General features: G+C 45.0%; 1 protein-coding gene across 1 annotated transcript; it reads left to right on the top strand.

The window, feature by feature from the left end:
• Positions 1–1,576: 1,576 nt before the first annotated feature.
• Positions 1,577–19,874, top strand: LOC141270655 (uncharacterized). The gene is made up of 7 exons (XM_073680743.1): positions 1,577–1,654; positions 12,841–12,992; positions 13,122–13,301; positions 13,385–13,508; positions 13,592–13,689; positions 13,869–13,959; positions 14,899–19,874. Exons 2-7 carry the CDS (start codon positions 12,915–12,917, stop codon positions 15,927–15,929), a joined length of 1,602 nt encoding a protein of 533 aa, XP_073536844.1. The 5' UTR covers positions 1,577–1,654; positions 12,841–12,914; the 3' UTR covers positions 15,930–19,874.
• Positions 19,875–24,289: the final 4,415 nt, after the last annotated feature.

The raw sequence follows: 24,289 nt of genomic DNA, 5'->3' as shown, positions 1-24,289 counted from the left end.
GCTCCGCACGCCTCGTACACATGCGGCTCCGCTCCGTACGCCTCGTACACACGCGGCTCCGCTCCGTACGCCTCGTACACACGCGGCTCCGCTCCGTACGCTTCGTACACACGCGCGGCTCCGCTCCGTACGCTTCGTACACACGCGCGGCTCCGCTCCGTACGCCTCGTACACACGCGCGGCTCCGCTCCGTACGCCTCGTACACGCGCGGCTCCGCTCCGCACGCCTCGTACACGCGCGGCTCCGCTCCGTACTCCTCGTACACGCGCGGCTACGCTCCGTACGCCTCGCACACGCGCGGCTACGCTCCGTACGCCTCGCACACGCGCGGCTACGCTCCGTACGCCTCGCACACGCGCGGCTACGCTCCGTACGCCTCGCACACGCGCGGCTACGCTCCGTACGCCTCGTACACGCGCGGCTCCGCTCCGTACGCCTCGTACACGCGCGGCTCCGCTCCGTACTCCTCGTACACGCGCGGCTCCGCTCCGTACTCCTCGTACACGCGCGGCTCCGCTCCGTACACCTCGTACACGCGCGGCTCCGCTCCGTACACCTCGTACACACGCGGCTCCGCTCCGTACACCTCGTACACACGCGGCTCCGCTCCGTACACCTCGTACACACGCGGCTCCGCTCCGTACACCTCGTACACACGCGGCTCCGCCCCGTACACCTCGTACACACGCGGCTCCGCCCCGTACACCTCGTACACACGCGGCTCCGCCCCGTACTCCTCGTACACACGCGGCTCCGCTCCGTACTCCTCGTACACACGCGGCTCCGCCCCGTACACCTCGTACACACGCGGCTCCGCCCCGTACACCTCGTACACACGCGGCTCCGCCCCGTACACACGCGGCTCCGCTCCGCACACCTCGTACATACGCGGCTCTGCACACCTCGTACACACGTGGCTCCGCTCCGTACACCTCGTACACGCGTGGCTCCGCTAACTACACCTCGTACACACACGGCTCCGCTCCGTACACCTCGTACACACGCGGCTCTGCTCCGTACACCTCGTACACACGCGGCTCCGCCCCGTACACCTCGTACACACGCGGCTCCGCTCCGTACTCCTCGTACACACGCGGCTCCGCCCCGTACACCTTGTACACACGCGGCTCCGCCCCGTACACACGCGGCTCCGCTCCGCACACCTCGTACACACGTGGCTCCGCTCCGTACACCTCGTACACGCGTGGCTCCGCTAAGTACACCTCGTACACACACGGCTCCGCTCCGTACACCTCGTACACACGCGGCTCCGCTCCGTACACCTCGTACACACGCGGCTCCGCTCCGTACACCTCGTACACACCCGGCTCTGCTCCGTACACCTCGTACACACGCGGCTCCGCTCCGTACACCTCGTACACACGCGGCTCCGCTCCGTACACCTCGTACACACGCGGCTCCGCTCCGTACGCCTCGTACACACGCGGCTCTGCTACATCCACACTGTAAACCCCTCCTGACCCCACACATAACCTTCCCCTCATCCAGCACCATGACAACCAGCACAGCAGAGTCCTGCATCCACTGAGGCCCCTGATCATGTGACCCCTGACTCCTCCCCTCCTGTGACCTCATCACAGGTCCTGTGCGCACAGAACAGCCATATATGTGGTGGCGGCTCTGCAGGTGGAGGTATGTGGAGATCCCCCATTACTGGGCGCAGGGGGCATTAACCCCTTCAGCACCGAGACTCTTTTGGGGTCTCTCTGGGGTGTGAACAGTGACGTAGCTGCTGTGGACAGAATGTCCAAATAATGTAGATACATACTAGTGATGAGTGTGCGTCCTCCGCTCGGGTGCCATGTTTGAATTCCCGGCTATGTTTCGCGGCTGTTAGCCAGTAATCATGTGGGGATTGTCTGCCATACACGGTGATGCTGTAGCCATGCTGGATACTGGCATTATCAGGTTTGTATAAGACCTGGTGACACGATGCTCGGCACACTGTCATCTAGAAGCAGGGTGCATTTAACCTTTTTTAAGCTTATTAAATAAATAATGAATTTAGAGAAATGACGTGGGGTCCCCCAGGTTTTTGATAACCAGCCAAGGTAAAGCAGACAACTGGGGTTGATATTATCAGACTGGGAAGGATCATGGATATTGACAACTTCTCAGCCTAAAAATACAAGCCCGCAGCCACCTCCGAATTGGCGCATCACATTAGATGCGCTGATTTTAGGCGCTTCGCCCGGCACTGCACGATTGTCCTGGTGCATTGGCAATCGGGGTAATATTTTTTGTGTAGTGTCAGCTGGCATCAAGCCTAGGAGTTAGTATTGGAGAGGTGTCTATCGTACACCACCATTACTAACCCAGTAAATTAAAAAGGAAAAAAAACACTCAATTTTATTTTTAAAAAGCAACGCCCGACTCCCTGGTACACCAATTTATTAATAAAAAAAAAAGAAAAAAACATGCTGGACCAAAGTAGTCCAAGGATTCCAACCTGAAAAACATAAAAAGAGAGAATTAAATGAATAAAGACAAGAGACAGTCCCTCGTTAACCAATTTATTAACCCCGCAGCTCCAATGTAGTCTGTGGCATTCCCACAACATCCATCGATTCTGTAGTACAAGCTATGGAACCTTTTCCTGAGACCGAAACTTCATAGGGCAGTCCCAGTCAGGCTTTACTCTGTGTGACCCGGCGAGAGCAGTGATGTCAATAACATGACTGACGTTCTCACCGCTCTCGCGAAGCGCAGCCTGACCGGGAGTGACCTATGAAGCATCATTTCCAGAACAAGGTTCCATAAGATGAACTACAGAATCGGAGCTGCAGGGTTACTATATTGGTGAGCGATGGACTGTCTCTTTTCTTTATTTAATTCTCTCTTTTTTTTTGTCTTTCAGGTTGCCATTTGTGGACTACGTCGGAATCCTTGGACTACTTCGGACCAGTATGGCTTTTTTTTATTTTTATTAAAGAAGTTGTCCACTACTTTGACATTTATGTATCAATGTACCCCTGCCAATCAGCTGTTATCGGTGCCGGCGGCAGTGGCCGCCAGCCGGAAGTCCTTACCTGCAGTGCTTGGCCGTCCATCTGTAGTGGCCGCTGCTTGTAACTGCACATCCGCCTCCCATTCAATTGAATGGGAGGTGGATGTACAGTTGCAAGCGGCGGCCACTACAACTTGAAGGCCAGGCACCGCAGGTAAGGACATCAAAGTAGTGGACAACCCCTCTAATAAATTGGTAAACCGTAGAGTTTTTTTCGTTACATAAAATTTTTTTGTGTGTTTTTTTTTTCTTTTAGCTTACTGGGTTAGTAATGGGGGTGTCTGATTGACGCCTCTCCAGTACTAACCCCTGGGATTGATGTCAGTTGAAATTACACAACTGACATCAACCCCATAAAAATATTACCCCAATTGCCAACGCAGCAGGGGGCAATTGGGAAGAGCCAGGCAAAGCGCCAGAATTGGCACGTCTAATGTTATGCACCAATTCTAGGGCTGCTGCGGGCTGTTATCTTTAAGCTGGGAAGGGGCCAATATCCATGGACCTTCCCAGCCTGATAATATCAGCCTCCAGCTGTCTGCTGGTTATCAAAAACTGGGGAATCTCATCTCATTTTTTTTTTTTTTTTTTTTATTTATTTAGTTCCCAGCAGTGACTTGGGAGTCAGAGATGCTTCCATGCATTTTCCTTATGCTGTTCCCATTCAATTTGAGCGCTGCTTCCATCCATTTCAGCTATTTTCCTGCCCCCCCACCCCCCTCCCAGCCCTCCTGTTAGGGTCTCCCAGAAATATGTTTGATTTTACCATTGACTTCCATTATACTCTGTACCCGAGTCGAGCCCACCCAAGGGTCCGGCCTGCACGGTTCGAATAACGAGCACTCGAGCATTTTAGTGCTCGCTCATCACTAGTGGATACAATTGATGACACTTCAGGGAATTTGCATGAATATGTGGAAAATACTTGCTGGATATTCTGCTTTCTGGACCGGTTCCACCTGCAAGTCCTATTATACAATCCACGAGAAGATCCTGTCAGATCTGTGACGCGAGATCCATCCACAGTCGGCACAAGCAGCATTTCATGAAGACATCATGGAAAGGGAGTTGGGGTTTCGGGGTTGGACGCCTTTTACAAGCCTGTGTCATATCCCTTGGGTGTTCCTTATATAGTGATTGTCACATGACAACTAGATCCCAAATGTCAGATCCAATACACATACGTTACATAAAGATAATAAATGACACTAGAAAACAACAACAAGAAACGGAAAGAAACAAACAACCACTGCACGGCCATTGAGTTATAGTTTTATAACCTATTAATACTAGAAATATATTGCACGGGATATAATAGCCAATTTCCATAAGAATAATCCTGGAAAAGCAGAATTAGAAATGATTCTTTCTCAGCAGTTTCTATAGGACTTAATGCATGCCTGATTCCAGATAGTAATAAACAGAGGAATAAAGAAGAGAAACAGCTTCATAGAAAGACATTGAAATTACAGACGTCATTTAACCCTTTGGGAGAAAGTGATTCCAGGGAGTAAATACAGAACACGTCTCTGTAGAAGTTTACTGCTTTGTGATTGTGAATCCGCTGTGGGTCGCCTCTTCTAACACTAACCATCGTAGATCAGAACTTTTATCACCCATCTCCGAGAAATGTCTGGTGACACACACAGTATATTGATCCCACAGTACCGCCATTCCCCCACACACAGTATAATGTTCTCACAGTACTGCCATCCCCCCACACACAGTATAATGTTCCCACAGTACCACCATCCCCCCACACACAGTATAGTGTTCCCACAGTACCGCCATCCCCCCACACACAGTATAGTGTTCCCACAGTACCGCCATCCCCCCACACACAGTATAATGTTCCCACAGTACCGCCATTCCCCCACACACAGTATAATGTTCCCCCAGTACTGCCATCCTTCACACACATTATGATAGTACAGGATGCCACACACAATATGCTACCACTCAAACCACTAAATAATAAATCCTCACTTATCCCCTTTCTTGGTTCCCACACATTGTATAATGTTCTCACAGTACCACCATCACCCCCGCATACAATATAATGTTCCCACAGTACCTCCATCACCCCCACACACAGTATAATGTTCCCACAATACCACCATCCCTTTACAGAGTATAATGTTCTCACAGTACCGCCATCCCCCCATAGGCAGAATAATGTTCCAACATTACCACCATCACCCCCACGCACAGAATAATTTATTCACAGTACCTCCATCCTTCCACTCATGGTACAGTGTTCTTTCAGTACTGTCATCCACCCACACAGAGTATAATGTTACCACAGTACCGCCATCATCCACATACAGTATAATGTTCCCACAGTACCGCCATCTCCCCCCACACAGTATAATGTTCCCACAGTACCGCCATCCCCCCCACAAACAGTATAATGTTCCCACAGTACCTCCATCCCCAATTTTAAAATTGTAACATTTTAACACCTGGTGTTTTTTTGGTGTTTTTCATATAATATATTGATTCTGTGATGACACAGCTTTTCTTCTTAATTATGCCAGACAAATTCAGTAAGCCAGGAGCTATATGCTTTTATCGTCATGTTGACTTTTGCATTGGTGTTCTACTTTGGTTGATTAACACAGGCTATTGTTTGAATAATCCTGAATGTTGACACTTGAGTAGAGATGTACTGTAACATATTGTTTGCAAATCTTGCAAGATAGAGACATGGAGCAATACTGTGATAATATGCTGATTACGTATTATACCAAACCATGCAAGTGTCACGCTGTCTCTGTATACTGGAGGTAGGGAGCCTAAGCTGACCCTAAGCTGGGGCCCTGACTAATCCCTCAACCTGGAGGTACTGTTAAAGGTACAGAGGTCCAGGCCGCCAGCGTAACCCCTACCTCCTGAGGATCCCTGCACCTAAGTAATCTAGTCCTGAGAAGGACCCCGATCACAACAAAAGAGGACAAGTAATAATATGCCCACACACAGTACTTAGACGAACGAGACAGTACAAGGGAAAAACCAAAACCACCTTGCATACAAAAACTACACAACTACAACAGAGGGAACTCCAACGGGAAAGGAGATAAATGATAAAGCGAGGAAGGGAAAAAACACTCCAAATACACTTATCTCAGAAACTCCAAATACAACGATCCGCTCTGTAAGTCTGTGTGAAATGCTTTCACCGACACTTCCCAAACAGACCAGCAGGCATATGAAGGAGTCTCATTACAGCAACATTGATTGCAGCTGGACGAGGCTGGACCTCATCTAGCACAGAGAGAGAGAGAATTAACTCCCTCACTGCTGAAAACACCAAGCACCAAAAAGTCAGCTGCGAGAAGTCAGGCTGTGTAATCGTGACGATCTTCGTGGCGACACACCCGTGACAGCAAGTTGATTAAATGCTCAAACAATGAGTCATTAGCCCCTTCCACCTTAAATCACTACCTCCAGTCCAGATCTTGGAATGTCTGATTTAAGGCAGCTAGTGCTGTCTCACTTGGTCTGTGTGTTTTTCAAGGTGAAGAGGCCTTGTTTGTGCTGCTCAGACCCTGCTGAAGTCTGAAGAGAAAAGGACTGACATTTAAACGGCTGAGCCCGTGCATTATATGGACTGGTTGTTTTGCATTTTTCTGTCATACCCTTTTGTATCTGGAAGAGGCTGCTTTATTATGTTAACCCTAATAGTTTATGAACTCTTAATAAACCGCCTGTTTGTTTTGGAACAACAAACTGAATCCAGTGTGTGAACCAGCGTGTAACATGGAGCAAAACCCTACAATGTGTAGTGAATATCTCCTGTAGTATTGGTAATGCCGATTCCGGTGTCGGTAAATGAGACGAGAATTAGTGTTATGGAAGATGAGTCTATGAGAAATGTATTCAGTAGTGATGAGCAAGCACTAAAATGCTTGGGTGCTAGTTTCTCAGGTCGAGCACATTGAAATACTCGGGTGCTCGACACGAGCAACAAGCCCAATGTAAGTCTATGGAAAACTCAAGCATTTTTCAGGCGGTTCCCCCTGGTGGTCTGCAAAGGGCCTAAAAATTGCCCAAATCGATGGGAACAGTGCTCAAATGGCATGGAACAGCATGGGGAAGACCCCTAGAAGCATTTCTGACTCCCAGGTCACTGCTGTCAACAATGTTGTCAGAGGTTTTACGGACTCAGAATAAAACATACAAAAATTAAACCAAAATGGATTTTCCTGGGAAATATGTTAAGGAACATCCTTTCCAGGGTAATGACTTGTATATAAGGCAAAATAAATAACGAAAAACAAAAATACTCCTCCACGCCATAGGCTATGTTGGCACGTAGCGTTTTTGATGCGTTTTTTCACTTTTGCATTGCTTTCAACTTTGACAAATGCATTCACCGGGAAATGTAATTTTAACATTTTACAACCTTATCTGGCCATGTGGTGTGTGAGACATGATTAGACACATTCTGTTTCATTTATGAAGGAGGGACTCTGAAAGTCACAAAGCCTATTTTTATAGGGCCATCAGGCGGCCTTTACTATTCTTAAAGGGCTAGCAGTCGGCCCTCACTATTCTTAGAGAGCCATCAGCTGGCTATTCTTTGTTGTTCCCATTACTAAAGAGTGGGTCTCCTATACTGTTATTGCGTATACAGTGAGTGGCAGGGCTGCCCAAAATTAGGATGCACCCCAATACCCCTTTGAAAATTTGGACGCACCCCAATACCCCTTTGAAGAGACTTAGAGGAGAGCCTCCTGAAAACAATGTTCCCATTTTTAGGAAGTGGGTCTCCCATACTGTTTGCCTATGCAGTGATTGCAAGGGCTCCCAAAAATTTGGACCTACTCCAATGCCCCTTGGAAGAGACGTAGAGGCAGGTCTCATGAAAAAATGTTCCCATTATTAGGAAGTGGGTCTCCCATTTTGTTTGCCTATGCAGTGAATGCAAGGGTTGCCTAAAATTTTGAGGCACCCCAATGCCCCTTGGAAGAGACATAGAGGGCCTCATGAAAATTTTTTCCCATTATTAGGAAGTGGGTCTCCCATAGTGTTGGCCTATGCAGTGAATGCAAGGGCTGCCAAAAATTGCGAGGCACTCCAATGCCCCTTGGAAGAGATGTGGAGGAGGGCCTCATAGAAAAATGTTCCCATTAGAAAGGAGCGGGTCTTCTATACCTGTAATGCCCATACACTAAGTGTAAGGGCTGACAAACATTTACCCCTGGGGGGTATACATGAACATACTATATAAAAATTTTTTTTACAGGCATCATAAACACCCTTTAAAAAAATTATGTGGGTGTTGCATCACGGACCACAGTCACCCTGGTGATATGTTGGTGGAGGATGAGGATGAGGAGAAGGAGGAAGACAAGAGCAAATAGCCAAAATCAGGAAGTGTATACCCATGTCTGGGTGTGAAAAGGTGCATGGGAATACACCTCCCAAAAAAAGACACTGGATTTGAGTTTGTTACGCTGCTATCATTCTTTGATGAGGAGAAGTCTGGCCCAATCCAGCCCTTGTTCATTTTTATAAGAGTCAGCCTGTCAGCATTTTCAGTTGACAGGCAGATGCGCTTATCAGTTATAATTCCACCAGTGCCACTAAAAACCCGCTCTGATAAAATGCTAGCGGCAGGGCAGGCCAGGACCTCCAAAGAGTAGAGAGCCAGTTCATTCCACGTATCCAGCTTGGATACCCAATAATTTTAAGACACAAAGGAATCACGGAGGACGTTGGTACGGTCGGCAAGGCACTCCCTCAGCATCTTCCCAAACTTTGCACTCCTTGTGAGAGTACCCTGCGCCTCAGGGCCTGTGCAATGGGAGAGGCTGAGAAAATTCTCCCAGAACTTTGACAGTGTTCCCCTGCCTCTGCTGGATTAGAGTTGTGTCTCTCTCGCCTGTAGTCCTTGGTTGTCCAGCGAACTGTGACCTCTGCCGCCAGCGTTTTCAGATGAGAATTTTTAATAGTTCCGCAACAAGGGCCTTCTGGTACTGCCCCATTTTTGTAGACCTGTTCGCCTCAGGAATTAGAGATAGAAAGTTCTCCTTGTAGCGTGGGTCTAGAAATGTCACCAAAAATTTTGAGAACGTGAGGGTCATGGGAAAGGCAGCGTAACATAAACTCAGCCATGCGTGCCAGACTGTTAACAGGCAAGACTTCCGTGTCCTCACCAAGAGGACGACTGACCATGCTCTCCTCATCTTCCTCTCTGTCCTCAGGCCATCCACGCTGAACAGGTGGTATGACAGTTGTGCAGGTAGTACCGTCTATAGCGCATGAAACTAGCTCCTGTTCTTCCTCCTCCTCTTCCTCATTGTCACCCAATCCACGTTGGGATGAGATGAGGCTGGTCTGTGTTTAATCACCTTGTATGGTTCCTTGATCCATCTCATCATGCTCCGCCTGCAATGCATCCTCTTTGATTGTGAGTAGAGAGCGTTTCAGAAGACAGAGAAGCGGGATGGTGATGCTAAATATGGCGTCATCGCCGCTCACCATCTTTGTGGACTCCTCAAAGTTTTGGAGGATGGTACATATGTCTGACATCCATGTCCACTCCTGAGGTCTTATGTGTGGAGTCTGAACTGAATACTGATGGCCTTGTTGATGCTGGTACTCAACAACTGCCCTCTTCTGCTCACAAATCCTTCCCAACATCTGCAGTGTAGAGTTCCAACGCGTGGCGACATCACACACAAGTCTGTGAGCCGGAAGCTGCAAACGCTGCTGAAACACGGCAAGGGCGGCGGAAGCTGTGGGTGTATTTCTAAAATGTGCAAACAGGCGGTGTACTTTAACAAGCAGATCTGGCAGCTCCGGGTAGGATTTGAGAAACCGCTGAACCACGAGGTAAAGCACATGGGCCAGGCATGGTACTTGTGTGAGCTCGCCTCAGAGCCGCCACCAGGTTCCGGCCATTGTCACACACGACTATGCCTGGCTGTAGGTTCAGCGGTGTGACCACAGATCTGCCTGCACTTTCAGAGTTGTCCACAACTTTTCAGCATTGTGCGGTTTGTCACCTAAGCATATTAGCTTCAGCACAGCCATCAGCGAGATGTACCGTCCCTGCCAACAAGCACTTGTCCACGTGTCCGTGGTTAGGTGGACTTTCCCGGTAACTGCGTTGTTGAGGGCACAGTTAATGTTTTGGGACACGTGCTTGTGTAATTCGGGGACGGCACATCAGGAGAAATAGTGGCGACTGGGGACTGAGTACCGAGGGACGGGGGCCGCCATCAGGTTGCGGAATGCTTCCGTCAACACGAGCCTAAAAGGCAACATTTCAAGCACAAGCAGTCGCGAAATGTGGGAATTTAGTAGTGTGGCCTTTGGGGCGTTGGCTGCATATTTGCGCTTGCGTTCCAAGGACTGGGGTATGGACAACTGAATTCTGTGCTGGGACAAGGACGTGGACGTGCTTCCTGATGTTGCTGCTTGAGAGTGTGCAATGACAGGTGCAGGGCAGGGGGCATCTTCGCATGCACCATGGACAGGGGATTGGCTTGCATGCACAACAGCGGAAGAAGCAGTGGTGCCACCCGCAGACACTGTTCCTGGACCCTGAGGTTCGGCCCACAAAGTCGGGTGCTTTGCTGCCATGTGCCTGATCATGCTGGTGGTGGTCAGGCTGGTCGTTTTGCCACCCCTGCTGATGTTGGCCTGGCTGGTGGTGCAAATGGCCTTTTTGGGGTTATTGGCAGACTCTTTAAAAAACAACCAGACTCAGGAAGACCTAACAGTTGTACTGGCAACTTCCTTCGTGTTGGTGTTACGTGGAATGGTTGCCTACCTTCTGTCGGCGGCCACCACACTGCTTCTTTCTGCCTGTTCGGGTGCTCTGCCTCCCTTCCCCGTGTTCTGCTGTCCTCGCTCTGCATGTCCTCCTGCCAGGTTGGGTCAGTTACTATATCATCCACCACCTCGTTTTCCACTTCCGCACTCTGGTCCTCCTCCTGACTTTCTGGCAATTGTGTCTCATCATCGTCCACCTCTTGTGACACTTTCCCACCGTTGCCTTCGTGTGACCGTGGCTGCTCAAATATTTGGGCATTGCTACATGCAATCTCCTCTTGCCCCGCTTCAAGTGGACCGGGCGAGAGGCCCGAACCTATGAATGGAAAAGTGAACAGCTCTTCGGAGTGTCCAAGTGTGGGATCAGTTGTCTCTGGGCGCTCGGCATGGTGGGAGGAAGGAGGATCAGGGTGAGGAATATGCAGGCCAGACTCATGGCTACTGAGACTTGACCGTGTGAAAGACAGGGTGGTGGTGGCAAAGTGACTGGAAGCATTATCCGCTATCTAACCAACAACCTTTTGACACTGCTCTGGGTTCAAAAGTGGTGTGCTACGGTCCCCTAGGAATTGGGACAGGAAGGTCGGGCGAGAAGATATGGGTGTTTGTTGTGGCACAATTTCAGCTTGCCCACGGCCTCGGCCTCTGCATGCACCATCACCATCACGTCCAGTTCCCCATCCCTTGCCAGGCGCCTTGCCCATTTTAAATGGAGGAGAATATCTTCCACGCTCAATACAAATGGCTGAATTTGGAGCGAAGTTATATGTGATCCGTGTATCGGAGAAACCACAGTTTTAAATACCTGGCCTTTAGGTAACTATTTTGAACAGCAAACCGGTGTCAAAAACTTCGCTGACACACTGAAATTTTTTTTTAATGGTGGCCAGAAATGGCAGTATTTTCAGAAAACATATATATGATCCATGTGACGGAGAAACCACAGTTTTAAATAGCTGGATTTTTAGCGCTGTAATATGGAAAGGACCTGGCTGTATTCTGCAGTGCCAACAAGCAAATGTCGCAGAAAAACAGTGTTCTCTGGATTGCTTTTTAAGCAAATAATGAGGATTAAGATCCAAAAAAAAATTATTCATGGTCCCTGAGACTTGGGCCTATGTCTAGAAATGTCTAACAGCAGCAGCACCAGACAGAACTGCAATGGAGCCTCTTGTGCTATATACACTGCCTGCCTGCGTATATACACTGCCTGCCTGATATCTCTGCAGATGGATTAGTCCTCAGAAGGACTGTTTGTTGAGATGGATATGTGTAATATACTTCTGTTCTACCTACAGTACCTAATAAACAAGCAATTCTCTCCTTAGCTCAGCAGCACCTCTCCCTACACTGTCTGATTGCGGAGTAGACTGACGAGCACGGCGGCGCCAGATGTGATATAGACCTAATGACGCTGTGCGGCTAGCCAATCACTGTAATGCCACAACCAACATGGCTGTGGCATTACAGTGAGTGGCAGGCAATCCCTGTATGTTCATTGGTTCTGTAAAGAGCGCCAAACATGCAGGGAGGGAACCCGAGCTCCCGCCGTGCAACCCCGGAAATCCCCGGTGCGTTCCGAGCAGTAGCGAGCATGCTCGCTCATCACTAGTATTCAGCTGCAGACTTCGAGGAAGAAACTGCTGATTGTGTGTGATTGGCCTTAAATATATAGGATTTATTAGTAGATGTCAGGGACAAAAAACAGAATGGTGTAAATTAATAAAAGTACAATTGCTGCTTGGATCCCCCGCCAGTCTGTTTATTTCCTGGTCAGTCCCAACGAACTTGTGATCCCTACAGCCAATCAGTTGCTGAAGCAGTGAGTAACATAGCCAGTGATTGGGAGCATGGAGGAGATGTCTTAGTCAGCAATTCAACTTATGTTTCATTCCATACAAGACTAGAGAATACAACATTTACAAGTTCTATCTCCTGATATGTTTCCCCTTATTGTCTCCAGTAATTGTATTTATTATACAGAATTCTGTATTATATTACATCAGCTCATCGTTTTCTCATTCAGGTCCCTACAATATAAGATCCTATCAGTGGACATCTTCTATATTAAGATATTTTTTTCTGAATCACCCATCAAAGATGAATATGAACAGAGACAAGATGGCGGAGAGGATATTACACCTCACCCTAGAGATCCTCTTCCGGCTTACTGGAGAGGTGAGAGATTCTGATGACGTCACATTACATCATTCTTATCTATGGGAATAACAGATGGACAGAACTGGAGAGGTGAGGACTCTGGAAATGTCTGTAGTGAGATTTATTAATGTGTCTCTCCATAACCAGGATTACACAGTAGTGAAGAAGACCTCTAGTGAACGCTGGCAGGCTCCTGTGTCTGAGGGATGGGGAAGACCCCTGAGCCCAATCATGGGGCCTCCACCTCATCCCCTGATACATGAGGACATCAATGACCAGAAGATCCTAGAACTCACCTACAAGATGATTGAGCTGCTGACTGGAGAGGTGACACTGCTGGGAATGCTGGGACATTACACAGTAATACTATGAAGGGATTTGGGGGATGACAGTATCATTGTATGTGTCAGATTCCTATAAGATGTCAGGATGTCGCCATCTATTTCTCTATGGAGGAGTGGGAGTATTTAGAAGGACTCAAAGATCTCTACACGGACGTCATGATGGAGGTTCCCCAGCCCCTCACATCACCAGGTAATAGACAGGACTAACTGCACACGGCCTATAATTATCTGTATGTAAAGAATGAATTCAGTCCCTGTATGTGTTTCCTCCAGTTCTATCCAGTGAGAGGAAAATACCAGAGAGATGTCCCCGTCCTCTTCTTCCACAGGACTGTAAACAAGAAGATTCCAGTGTTCCTCAGCATCATCAGGTAGATGGAGAGACAGGGTCATGTGATCTATTCTATGATGTGTAGATGGTTGTGAAGGTCTTGTGCTCAGTCTTGTTTTATCCACCAGTATTATATGTTTTATACTTGTGTAATGAGAACGGTGGAGATGGCAGGATTAGATCTAATCATAGATGTCACTTTTACAATATTTGTTTCAGGGTGAAGATGTAATTCATATTAATACTACAGAGACATATGTGAGGGGTGATGAGTGGTGTAAAGAGGAGATTCCTACATTTGACTACCCAGGTGAGTAGTAAGCTCTAAATGCCGAGAAGTCACTGATTCTTCTCAGTCACCGGCTGTGGCTGCTTTATCGCTGGTGTAGTCTGGCTATATCACAATCGTGTGATCACGATTTTACCTCTAGACCATAACATTCTCCTCCATCCAAAAATGTTTAAATTACTTTGTGAAATTGTGAAAGCCCTTCTATAGAACTTACAACATGGAGGATCTACCTACCCCTGGGATTAGAAGACGATGACCATTACTTGCCCAGATCTGTAAACTACAAAGCCTATTGACAGTGTACGTAGAATGTGCTGACAAGTTATAAAATCACTTTTACAATATTATTGTATATATTGTCTATTTAAAAACGGACCTAGATTGCTGGATTGGTGGGTCGCAGGAATCGGTTCCCTGCTTAATGACATTTTAATACGGCAAGTGGTACTGTCAAGTAAGACGATCAAGTCTGCATGTATTTAGCATTACTTAGTATTTTTCCCTATAGGGGTCTATTTGATATTTTAGGCTTATTCATTTCTCAGTCCCAGGTGTAAGTAATTTGTGCATGCCACATGTAGGGATTTTACATATACTGAACTGTAGTGAATATGAGAGGGAAGTCAGGGGCAAGTGCAATACATGTAAGAATAAGTTTTTACATAAGTCAAATTTTACAGGAGCACATACACTACCTCAAGTGGTCTTTTTCATCACTTCCCATAGCGCTAGTTGGTGCATTATTATAATAGAATGAACAAACAGTTGAACACCACGCTCCACTGGTTCATGCTATGAGGTTTTCTATTAGACTGTGAACTGTCATTGTCTTGATGAATAATTCAATATTTTTACATAATTTGCCATTTTTACTGACTGTTTAAGTAGAAATGTTCAAAAATTATAAATTTCAAGGATATTTTATTCAAAAATAATAATTGGTTTTATTCTTAGCAGATGACTGTACCAGGAGATCAGAGGGACAGCTGACAGCTTCAATTTTTAAATCAGATCTTGAGATGCCAGTGGATTCAATTGAAGTGAATGCCATTACTCCAAATATACCATCACACAGCAAAGATATGTCATCTTATCCTTTGAATCAGGTCCAGTCTTCTGATTCATTACCGACTACGAAGGAAAATCAAAGTCACAAAATAAGCATTAAAAAACAAATTGCTCCTAAAGCAAAGAAGCCATTTTCACGGTCAGAAGATAGGAATAATTTTCCTCTAGAAAAGTCTTTTCTTAAACATCAAAAAATACACACAGCAGTGAATAGATTTTCTTGTTCCAAGTGTGGGAGATGTTTTAACCAGAAATCAGATCTTGTTAGACACCAGATAATTCACACAGGGGAGAAGCCATTTTCATGTTCTGAGTGTGGGAAATGTTTTAGCCAGAAATGTTATCTTGTTATACACCAAAGAACTCACACAGGGGAGAAACCTTTTTCATGTACAGAATGTGGGAAATGTTTTAATCAGAAATCAGATTTAGTTGTCCATCATAGAACTCACACAGGGGAGAAACCTTTTTCATGTGCAGAATGTGGGAAATGTTTTACATTAAAATCGAATCTTCTCAAACATCAGAGAACTCACACAGGGGAGAAGCCATTTTCCTGTTCAGAATGTGGAAAATATTTTAACCAGAAATGTTATCTTGTTATACACCAAAGAACTCATACAGGGGAGAAGCCTTTTTCATGTACAGAATGTGAGAAATGTTTTAACCAGAAAACAGATTTTGTTCATCACCAGAGAATTCATACAGGGGAGAAGCCTTTTTCATGTTCAGAATGTGGGAAATGTTTTAACCGGAAAGTATATCTTGATTGCCACCAGAGAACCCACACAGGGGAGAAGCCTTTTTCATGTTCAGAATGTGGGAAATGTTTTAACCAGAAATCAAATCTTGTGACACATCAGAGAAGTCATACAAGGAAAAAGCCTTTTCCAGTTCAGAATGTGGAAAATGTTTTGTGAAGAAATTATCTCTTTCTAGTCACCAAAGAATTCACACAGGGAAGAAGCCTTTTTCATGTTCTTAATGTGGGAAATGTTTTACACCGAAATCAATTCGTAATAAACATCAGAGAAGTCACACAGGGGAGAAGGCTTTTTCATGTCCAGAGTGTTGGAAATATTTTAGCCGAAAATTGTATCTTCTTAAATGGTTATCCACTACTAGGGCAACACCTTGTCATTCTTCATGTTTGGCCTCGCTAAAATAAAGACACTCATACTCGCCTTACATGCCGGCGCCGTTACAGTTAAAAGAACATCATTTCACCATAAACCATACACTACCAGTTTTCAGACAGGCGTGCAAAGAATAATCCAAAAATTTGTCCAAGATCCAAGGATTACCTGAGGATAGCTACAGAAAACCTGGAATCAGCAGGTATAATTGTTTCAAAGAAAACTATTAGTAATGCACTCAACCTCCATGGCGTGTATGCACACTCACCACGCAAGACTGCATTGATGAACAAAAAGCATCAAAAGCGTCAACATTTAGACAAGAATGTAAAATAATGGGAGAATATAGTCTTGTCAGATGAGACCAAAATTGAACTCTTTGGATGCCATAATACACACTATGTTTGAAGACCAAAAGGCACTGTATATCGCCCCAAAAACACCATACCAACAGTGAAGTTTTGAGATGTGAACATCATGGTGTGGGGCTGTTTTTCAGCATACAGCAGCACCAAACTTCATATAATGGAAGGAAGGATGAATGGACAAATGTACTGAGACATTCTTAATAAAAATCTGCTATCAGGATGAAGATGAAATGAGGATTTACATTTCAGCAATACAATGATTCCAAACGTACAGCCAAAGAAACTTTTAATTGGCTTCAGATAAAAAAAATAAAGCTGCTAGAATGAACCAGCCAATCACCTGACCTGAATCCAATAGAAAATTTATGGAAGAAACTAAAGCTCAGAGTTTATGGAAGGAGCCCACGGGAGCTTCATGATTTGTAGAGTGTTTGTGTGGATTAATTGGCCAACATCACACCTGAGCAATGCATGCAACTTGTTTCTCCGTACAGGAGGTGTCTTGAAGCTATTATCACCAACAAAGGCTTCTGTACAAAGTACTAAATGCATTTCAGTAAGCGAGTTCAATACTTTTTCCCTGCGTCATTTCTCATTATTACACATAACTTAATTTATGGCCATTTGTGGTATGATTTCTTTGCCTCTGGGAATTGGCTGGGTTGTTACCGACATCTGGTGATAATTTTATGTTAATAGTACCTTTAGATAGCTAGATCCAGAAAATATTTGGACAGTGACACAAGTTTTGTCACTTTAGCTGTTTATATAACTGTATCTTGAATATATATTGATAGTCTGGCTGAAAGTGCTAACTCTCAGCTTTAATTTGAGGGTATTCACATCCTAATTGGAGTAAGGGTTTAGAAATTACAGCTCTTTAATATGTAGCTGCATCTTTTTCAAGGGACCAAAAGTAATTGGACAATTATCTCAAAAGGTCTTTCAATGGCTGAATGGGATTTTCCCTCTTTAATCCATCATCAATTAAGCAGGTAAAACGTCTGGAGCTGATTCCAGGTGTTCGATTTGTATTTGGAAGCTGTTGCTGCCAGGGCTGTGGAGTCGGAGTCGTGGAGTCGGTGTAAAATGGACCGTCTCCGACTCCTAAAATATATAATAAATTGGGTACAGTAGTTAAATGCAGAATGTGCTGAATATTTTTTCATAGGAATTTGGGAAAGTTATGAAATGTCCTATAAATGGCTGTTCTATTCCTGATCTAAGGCTACATTCACACACAGCGTTTTTGCTGCCTTTTTTGAGAATACGTTTTTCATCTGCAAAAGCAGATCAGCTTTTTAAAAAACTGCATCACCTGAAAGTTTTTTGAGCTCTGTTTTCAATAGCAAAAGCAGATTAGAAAAACGCAGAACAAACTGACATGCTCATTCTTTGTGAGGATCCGTTTTTGAGCCCAAAAACGGATCCTCACAAAACCATGTGTCTGAATGTCATATCCATTGACTTTGCTGGGATGCCCAGAGACACTGTAATTTACTGCAAAAAACGGATCCGCAAAAACGCTGTGTGTGAATCATGGCCGTAGCCAGCGAGGGGCAGGGGGGGCTGATATGTTTAAAAGACAGCTCATACAGCTTGTTGTGGAGGACGGTGTACCATTATCATTATTTGCACGACCAGCTTTTACAGCTCTTAATGGAGAAATGGCCCGCAAACTTGGTGTTTCTCTGGAAAGAGAAAGTATTAGAAAATTAGGGATTGAAGAAGCCCTTAAACAAAAGGAAGATCTTAAAAAGACTCAAGACGCTTCATGTTTCTGAAAATGGATGCACACGTCACAGAGTGAACTATTTTGCTATCGATGTTCGATATGTTTGTGACAACAATGAAATTGTTACCAAGACATTGGCAGTAAAAGATCCTAAAGCTCATCACACCAGCCAGTTTCTCCAGGCCTTATTGGAAAAAGTTCTGCAAGATTACAAACTCAAAAAAGAACAGGTTCTTGCTATTGTAACGGACAATGCTTCAAACATGATAAGTACAATTAAACTGATGATTGAGAGTAATGAACAACAGCTAGAAGAAAATTTAGGATTCAGTATGTTTGAGATGGAAGGCCACAGTGCTGTTCATGTAACTGAGGAACAAACAGATATTACAACAGAAGAACAGCAAAATTATACTTTAGAAATAGATGATCTTGATGTAGCTGCTTCACACCTCTCTCCTATTCATCACATGCGCTGTGTTGTGCACACGCTGCAGCTGGCAATAAGAGATAGTCTGCAAGAGGGACATGCTGGAAATCTGATTGGAAAAGTGAGGAAATTGGTTATTGCCGCCAGAACCCCTAAAATTGATTCCATCTTGAAGAGACGTGCTGGGAAAGGGGCAATTGTCGCTCAAGCCACTCGGTGGGGCAGCACTTATTTAATGATTGAGCGATTGCTTGAACTAAAACCGTTTCTTATAGATATGGCGAACCCTCAGGTAACCCTAAATGAAGGTCAATGGACACAGGTGGCTGAATTGAAGGAATTGCTTAATCACCCATTTACCGTGACTAAAAAATTACAAGCTGAGGATTTCACTCCTGGCATTTTCATAAGGGAGTGGAAGAACTTGCTATTTTGCCTGTCCTAAAGAGGAGGTTTAATCACAGATGGCATTTCTACTTCAATGAAACGGAGAGAGACACAGCTATTGGAAAATAAAATGTTTCTGGCAGCTGTTTATGTGGACCCAAGTCATCGTATACTGCTTGATGATCAACAGCTTACTAAAGGAAAAGAAGCTCTGACGGAGGTAGGAGTTAGGATGAGTGGCCTACAGGAGGACTGCTAGGCGCAAGAGGACTTGGGTCCTGACAGTGCTACTGCTTCCATATCTTCATTCTCATCAGATGAGGAGTTTGACTTTGACAAATATTTGGATGACATGGAGCAGGCAAAGTGTTGCCGCAAGGAAAAAGATTTCACTCCGTCTCCTATAGCAAGCAGATTGACCATATTTCAGCAAAATGTTTCACTTGCTCTCAAAGAAATAGAAAAATTCAACCGTTCATCAAAACTGACTGTGCATGAGGCAATTCCTTTATACCCGGAAATTGTTAGAGATGTTGCCCATGTGGTTACGGCTTTGCCTCCAACCCAAGTTAGTGTAGAGAGGTTGTTTTCTAGCCTTAAAATTATTAGGTCAGATTTGAGGTCCTCTATGAAGGAGGATCTGATGGAGGCAATTCTATTTCTTAGAACAAATTCATAGACTGCACAAATGTTATTTAGTATGTTTTTGTTGAAAACTGTTTTTTGCAACTTACGTAGTTTATTACATAGTGTTATATATATATATATATATATATACAGTACAGACCAAAAGTTTGGACACACCTTCTCATTTAAAGATTTTTCTGTTTTTTCATGACTATGAAAATTGTACATTCACACTGAAGGCATCAAAACTATGAATTAACACATGTGGAATTATATACTTAACAAAAAAGTGTGAAACAACTGAAAATATGTCTTATATTCTAGGTTCTTCAAAGTAGCCACCTTTTGCTTTGATGACTGCTTTGCACACTCTTGGCATTCTCTTGATGAGCTTCAAGAGGTAGTCACCGGAAATGGTTTTCACTTCACAGGTGTGCCCTGTCAGGTTTAATAAGTGGGATTTCTTGCCTTATAAATGGGGTTGAGACCATCAGTTGTGTTGTGCAGAAGTCTGGTAGATACACAGCTGATAGTCCTACTGAATAGACTGTTAGCTGCTTTTTTCTTGCCATAATACAAATTCTAAGTAAAGAAAACTGAGTGGCCATCATTACTTTAAGAAATGAAGGTCAGTCAGTCTGAAAAATTGGGAAAACTTTGAAAGTGTCCCCAAGTGCAGTTGCAAAAACCATCAAGCGCTACAAAGAAACTGGCTCATATGAGGACCGCCCCAAGAAAGGAAGACCAAGAGTCACCTCTGCTTCTGAGGATAAGTTTATCCGAGTCACCAGCCTCAGAAATCGCAGGTTAACAGCAGCTCAGATTAGAGACCAGGTCAATGCCACACAGAGTTCTAGCAGCAGACACATCTTTACAACAACTGTTAAGAAGAGACTTTGTGCAGCAGGCCTTCATGGTAAAATAGCTGCTAGGAAACCACTGCTAAGGACAGGCAACAAGCAGAAGAGACTTGTTTGGGCTAAAGAACAGAAGGCTGCCATCCAGCTTGCCATGCCACAGACACTGAGAAGCGCAGGCATGCTTACGCTCCTCAGTGTCTCGCTGTGACGGCATCCAGATGAGCCGAGTTCATGTCCAATGAACTCAGCTCACCTCATGCACGTCACTGACAGTGTCGGAAAATTCTCCTGCGCTTGCGGTGAGCGTGAGAGAATTCTGTGCTTCTCAGTGTCTGCGACATGGCAAGCTGGATGGCAGCTTTCGGCTGCGATCCAGCCTATCATGTCAATGTAGCAGAGCTGGAGCCGTCCTGGGAACCGTAAGGATGAGATTGGTTTATTATTTTACTTATATTGCAGGAGATCGTTGGCTTCAGCTGGAATGGGCGTGATGGTAAGTATGGTTTAATTTAGAACAATAAAGAATTGTGTGTTTATTTTAATTAAAGGACTTTATTCTGGGTGTTTGTGTTTTTTTTTTAACTTTGACTATGGGGTTAGTAATGGGGGTGTCTTATAGACGCCTCTCCATTACTAACCTGGGCTTGATGTCAGCTGGCATTATAAGCTGACATCAACCCCAGCCCTATTACCCCACTGCCACCGCTACAGGGCAGTGGGAAGAGCGAGGCTAAGTGCCAGAATTGGCGCATCCTATGGATGCGCCATTTATGGGGCGGCTGTCGGCTGGTGTTTCTAGCCTGGGAGGGGGCCAATATTCATGGCACCCTTCCTGGGCTATTAATATCAGCCCCCAACTGTCTGCCTAGCCTTTGCTAGCTATTAAAATAGGGGGGACCCCACATCATTTTTTTTCTGCGTCCCCCATTTTAATAGTAAAGGCTAGGTATTCAGCTGGGGGCTGATATTAGTAGCCTGGGAAGCTCCGTGGGTATTACCCCCTTCCCAGGCTTCAAACATCTGCCCCAGCCGTCGGCTTAACCTCCGCTAGAGACTAAAATTACGGGGAACCCCACGCCAATTTTTTTTTTAATAAATCCTTTATTTTAACACTAAATGACAAGTACAGTAATCAACACTATCACTGTACTTAGAAACATGTCAGTCACATATATAATATCTATCTAATCTATGTGTGATGCTCTATTCTATCTGTTCTAAATTGTCGGGTATCGTTGTATGCCGCTGCTGAATTGCCAGCTTTTCATGTTTCACTGTGAGCACTGTTCCCATCGATTTGGGCAACCACTGTAATGCCACAACCACCATGGCTGTGGCATTACAGTGAGTGGCAGACAATCCCTGCATGATGTGAAAAAATCCAGTTACGCTTTTGGTGCACGAACAGTTATCGAACATAACCTCGAACAGCCGAATTTTTTGCAAATCGTTCACGGTCGTCGAACGACTCTAACACCGCCCAAAACAGCTCGAATTTGAGATTGGCGAACAGTTCTAGTCGAACACCGCTCATCTCTAATCATTAGGCTGGAAAAAAAAGATCAAATCCATCAAAGAGAAAGCAGAAATGTTAGGAGTGGTGAAATGAACAGTTTGGTACATTCTACAAAAGAAAAGTACACTGGTGAGCTTGGGAACTCAGAAGGGCATATACGTCCACTGAAGAAAAAGATAGTGGATGATCGCAGAATCCATTCTAGGATGAAGAAAATCCGAAGAACACTCTCCAAGAAGAAGGTGTTTTAGTGTCTAGGTCCATCAAAAAAAGAAAAGACTTAATGAGAGCAAATACAGAGAGTTCAGCACAAGGTGCAAACCATTAATTAGCCTTAAAAATACAAAGGCCAGATTAGACTTTGCCAGAAAAACATCTAAGGAAGCCAGCCCAGCCGGACCCTCATAAAAGTAGCACTGGGAGAGACCTGAGGTGTGATCTCTGAAATATGAGAGCCACAGACCTCCATTAACTACTAAAATACGTTAGTGCCAAGTACCTCACAGTCTTATCAGGAGCTGTAGCAACACGTGACATAGCAAGCTGCTGTGGATGCAGCATTCAACAGATATGTATACCAGGCTGGAATATTAACTTGGGCTAGTAATAAAGCCCATCCAAAAGACCAGGATCCCTCATTTATGTAAACTGACTGCAATAAACTCAAAAGACTGCTACATCATCCTAGAAAGGAGGAAACTGGCTGAATTTGACCTGTTTTTCAGAGATCATTTAGGAAACTTTAATCAGCCCTATCTACCACTACTTGTGTCACAATCTAGACTATCAATATAGTAGAGGCTTATTATATCTCTTCTGTGAAGTATTTATTTATTGAAAGGAAGGAAAGAAAGGTGGAGAGAGAACATCCTTGTTCATTTTCTTCTATCAGATCTAATCACGAGCCGCTCAAAAAGCTCAGGAGTAGCTGAAAAATGAAAACAATGTGAAAGAAGTGACCCCTCAGACAATCCACAGTCGTTTAGAAATAATCCATGAAATGTTGAAGCTACAGACCAATGAAAAGGTCAAGCTTCTGATAATAAGGAGGGTGAAGATCAAGAGGATTTAACCTTAAGACAAATCTCTGATCAATTAATGCAAGCTATATCTTCAACTATGGCCTCTATGATTGGGAAAATAGAAGAAGTGCACTCTGAAGTGGGACTTCTCCGGCAGGATATGCAAGCCATGAGGGGACGCATCACGGAGGTTGAAACCAGAGTGTCTCACTTGGAAGATAAACTATCACCCATGGCAACCAAATTTGACAAAAGTAGCTGGGTCCATGAATGCTTGGAGACAGAAGGCGGACGATTTAGAAAATAGGATGCGCCAAAATAATATCCGAAGCATTGGTCTTCCAGAGCACTCGGAGGGTCAGCAGCCTGAACAATTTTTGGAAATGTGGCTTAAAGATACTTTAGGAGACAAGTTCTCCTCGACATTTGCTATAGAAAGAGTTCACAGAGTCCCGACAAGATCTCTTCCTCCAGGAGCTCCGCCACGTCCCATTTTGGCGCGGCTTTTACATTGCAAAGACAGAGACACCGTTCTTCGTCTGGCCAGACAGAAAGGTCCAGTTACATTTAATAATACTACAAGATCGATCTTTCCAGACTTTTCAATAGACTTGCAGAAACAATGGGCCCAGTTCATACAGGTCAAGAAGAAGCTAAGAGAAAAGAATATTCTATACTCAATGATCTACCTTGCTCGACTCTGTGTTGTCTACGAGGGATCCTCAACGTTTTTCAAGACACCAACTGAAGCTATAGAATGGCTACAGCTTCATTCAGGAACACGTGGAAAAATTCCTTGACTCATTCGCTGCCATCTTTGGGATCTTTCTTTTCTCTCCCTACTTAAATATGTGAAGAAGGAAATGGAACTTTTTCTAACATCTGGTAAAATGGGAATTCTTTCCATCAGTGTTCATTACAACATCAATACTGGACGCTGATTTCAGTGACGGTAACCTCTTTATGGTGTATGACGGGAGCATGGGATCATGGGCCCTTATTAAGTGTTACGCACACGCCGGACAGACTAGCGTGAGCGTGATTAGTGATCCCACTGGACCATGAACCGAGGAGTGCCTGGAGGGGCGTAACTAAGTATCAACCCAGTCCGACCAAGGTCGAACGGCGACTCAGTCGACTCCGTGAACCAGGGAGGAACCGAGCAGAGGGACCAGGTGCTACTCCAGGTCAGACCCCGG

Source organism: Phyllobates terribilis, unplaced genomic scaffold (genome assembly GCF_046119375.1).
Source record: "Phyllobates terribilis strain yellow unplaced genomic scaffold, ASM4611937v1 Scaffold_5__5_contigs__length_657084704, whole genome shotgun sequence".
NCBI classification, from domain to species: domain Eukaryota; kingdom Metazoa; phylum Chordata; class Amphibia; order Anura; family Dendrobatidae; genus Phyllobates; species Phyllobates terribilis.
The sequence above is the reverse complement of the archived record's forward strand: the minus strand, read 5'-3'. Positions and strand labels throughout refer to the sequence as shown.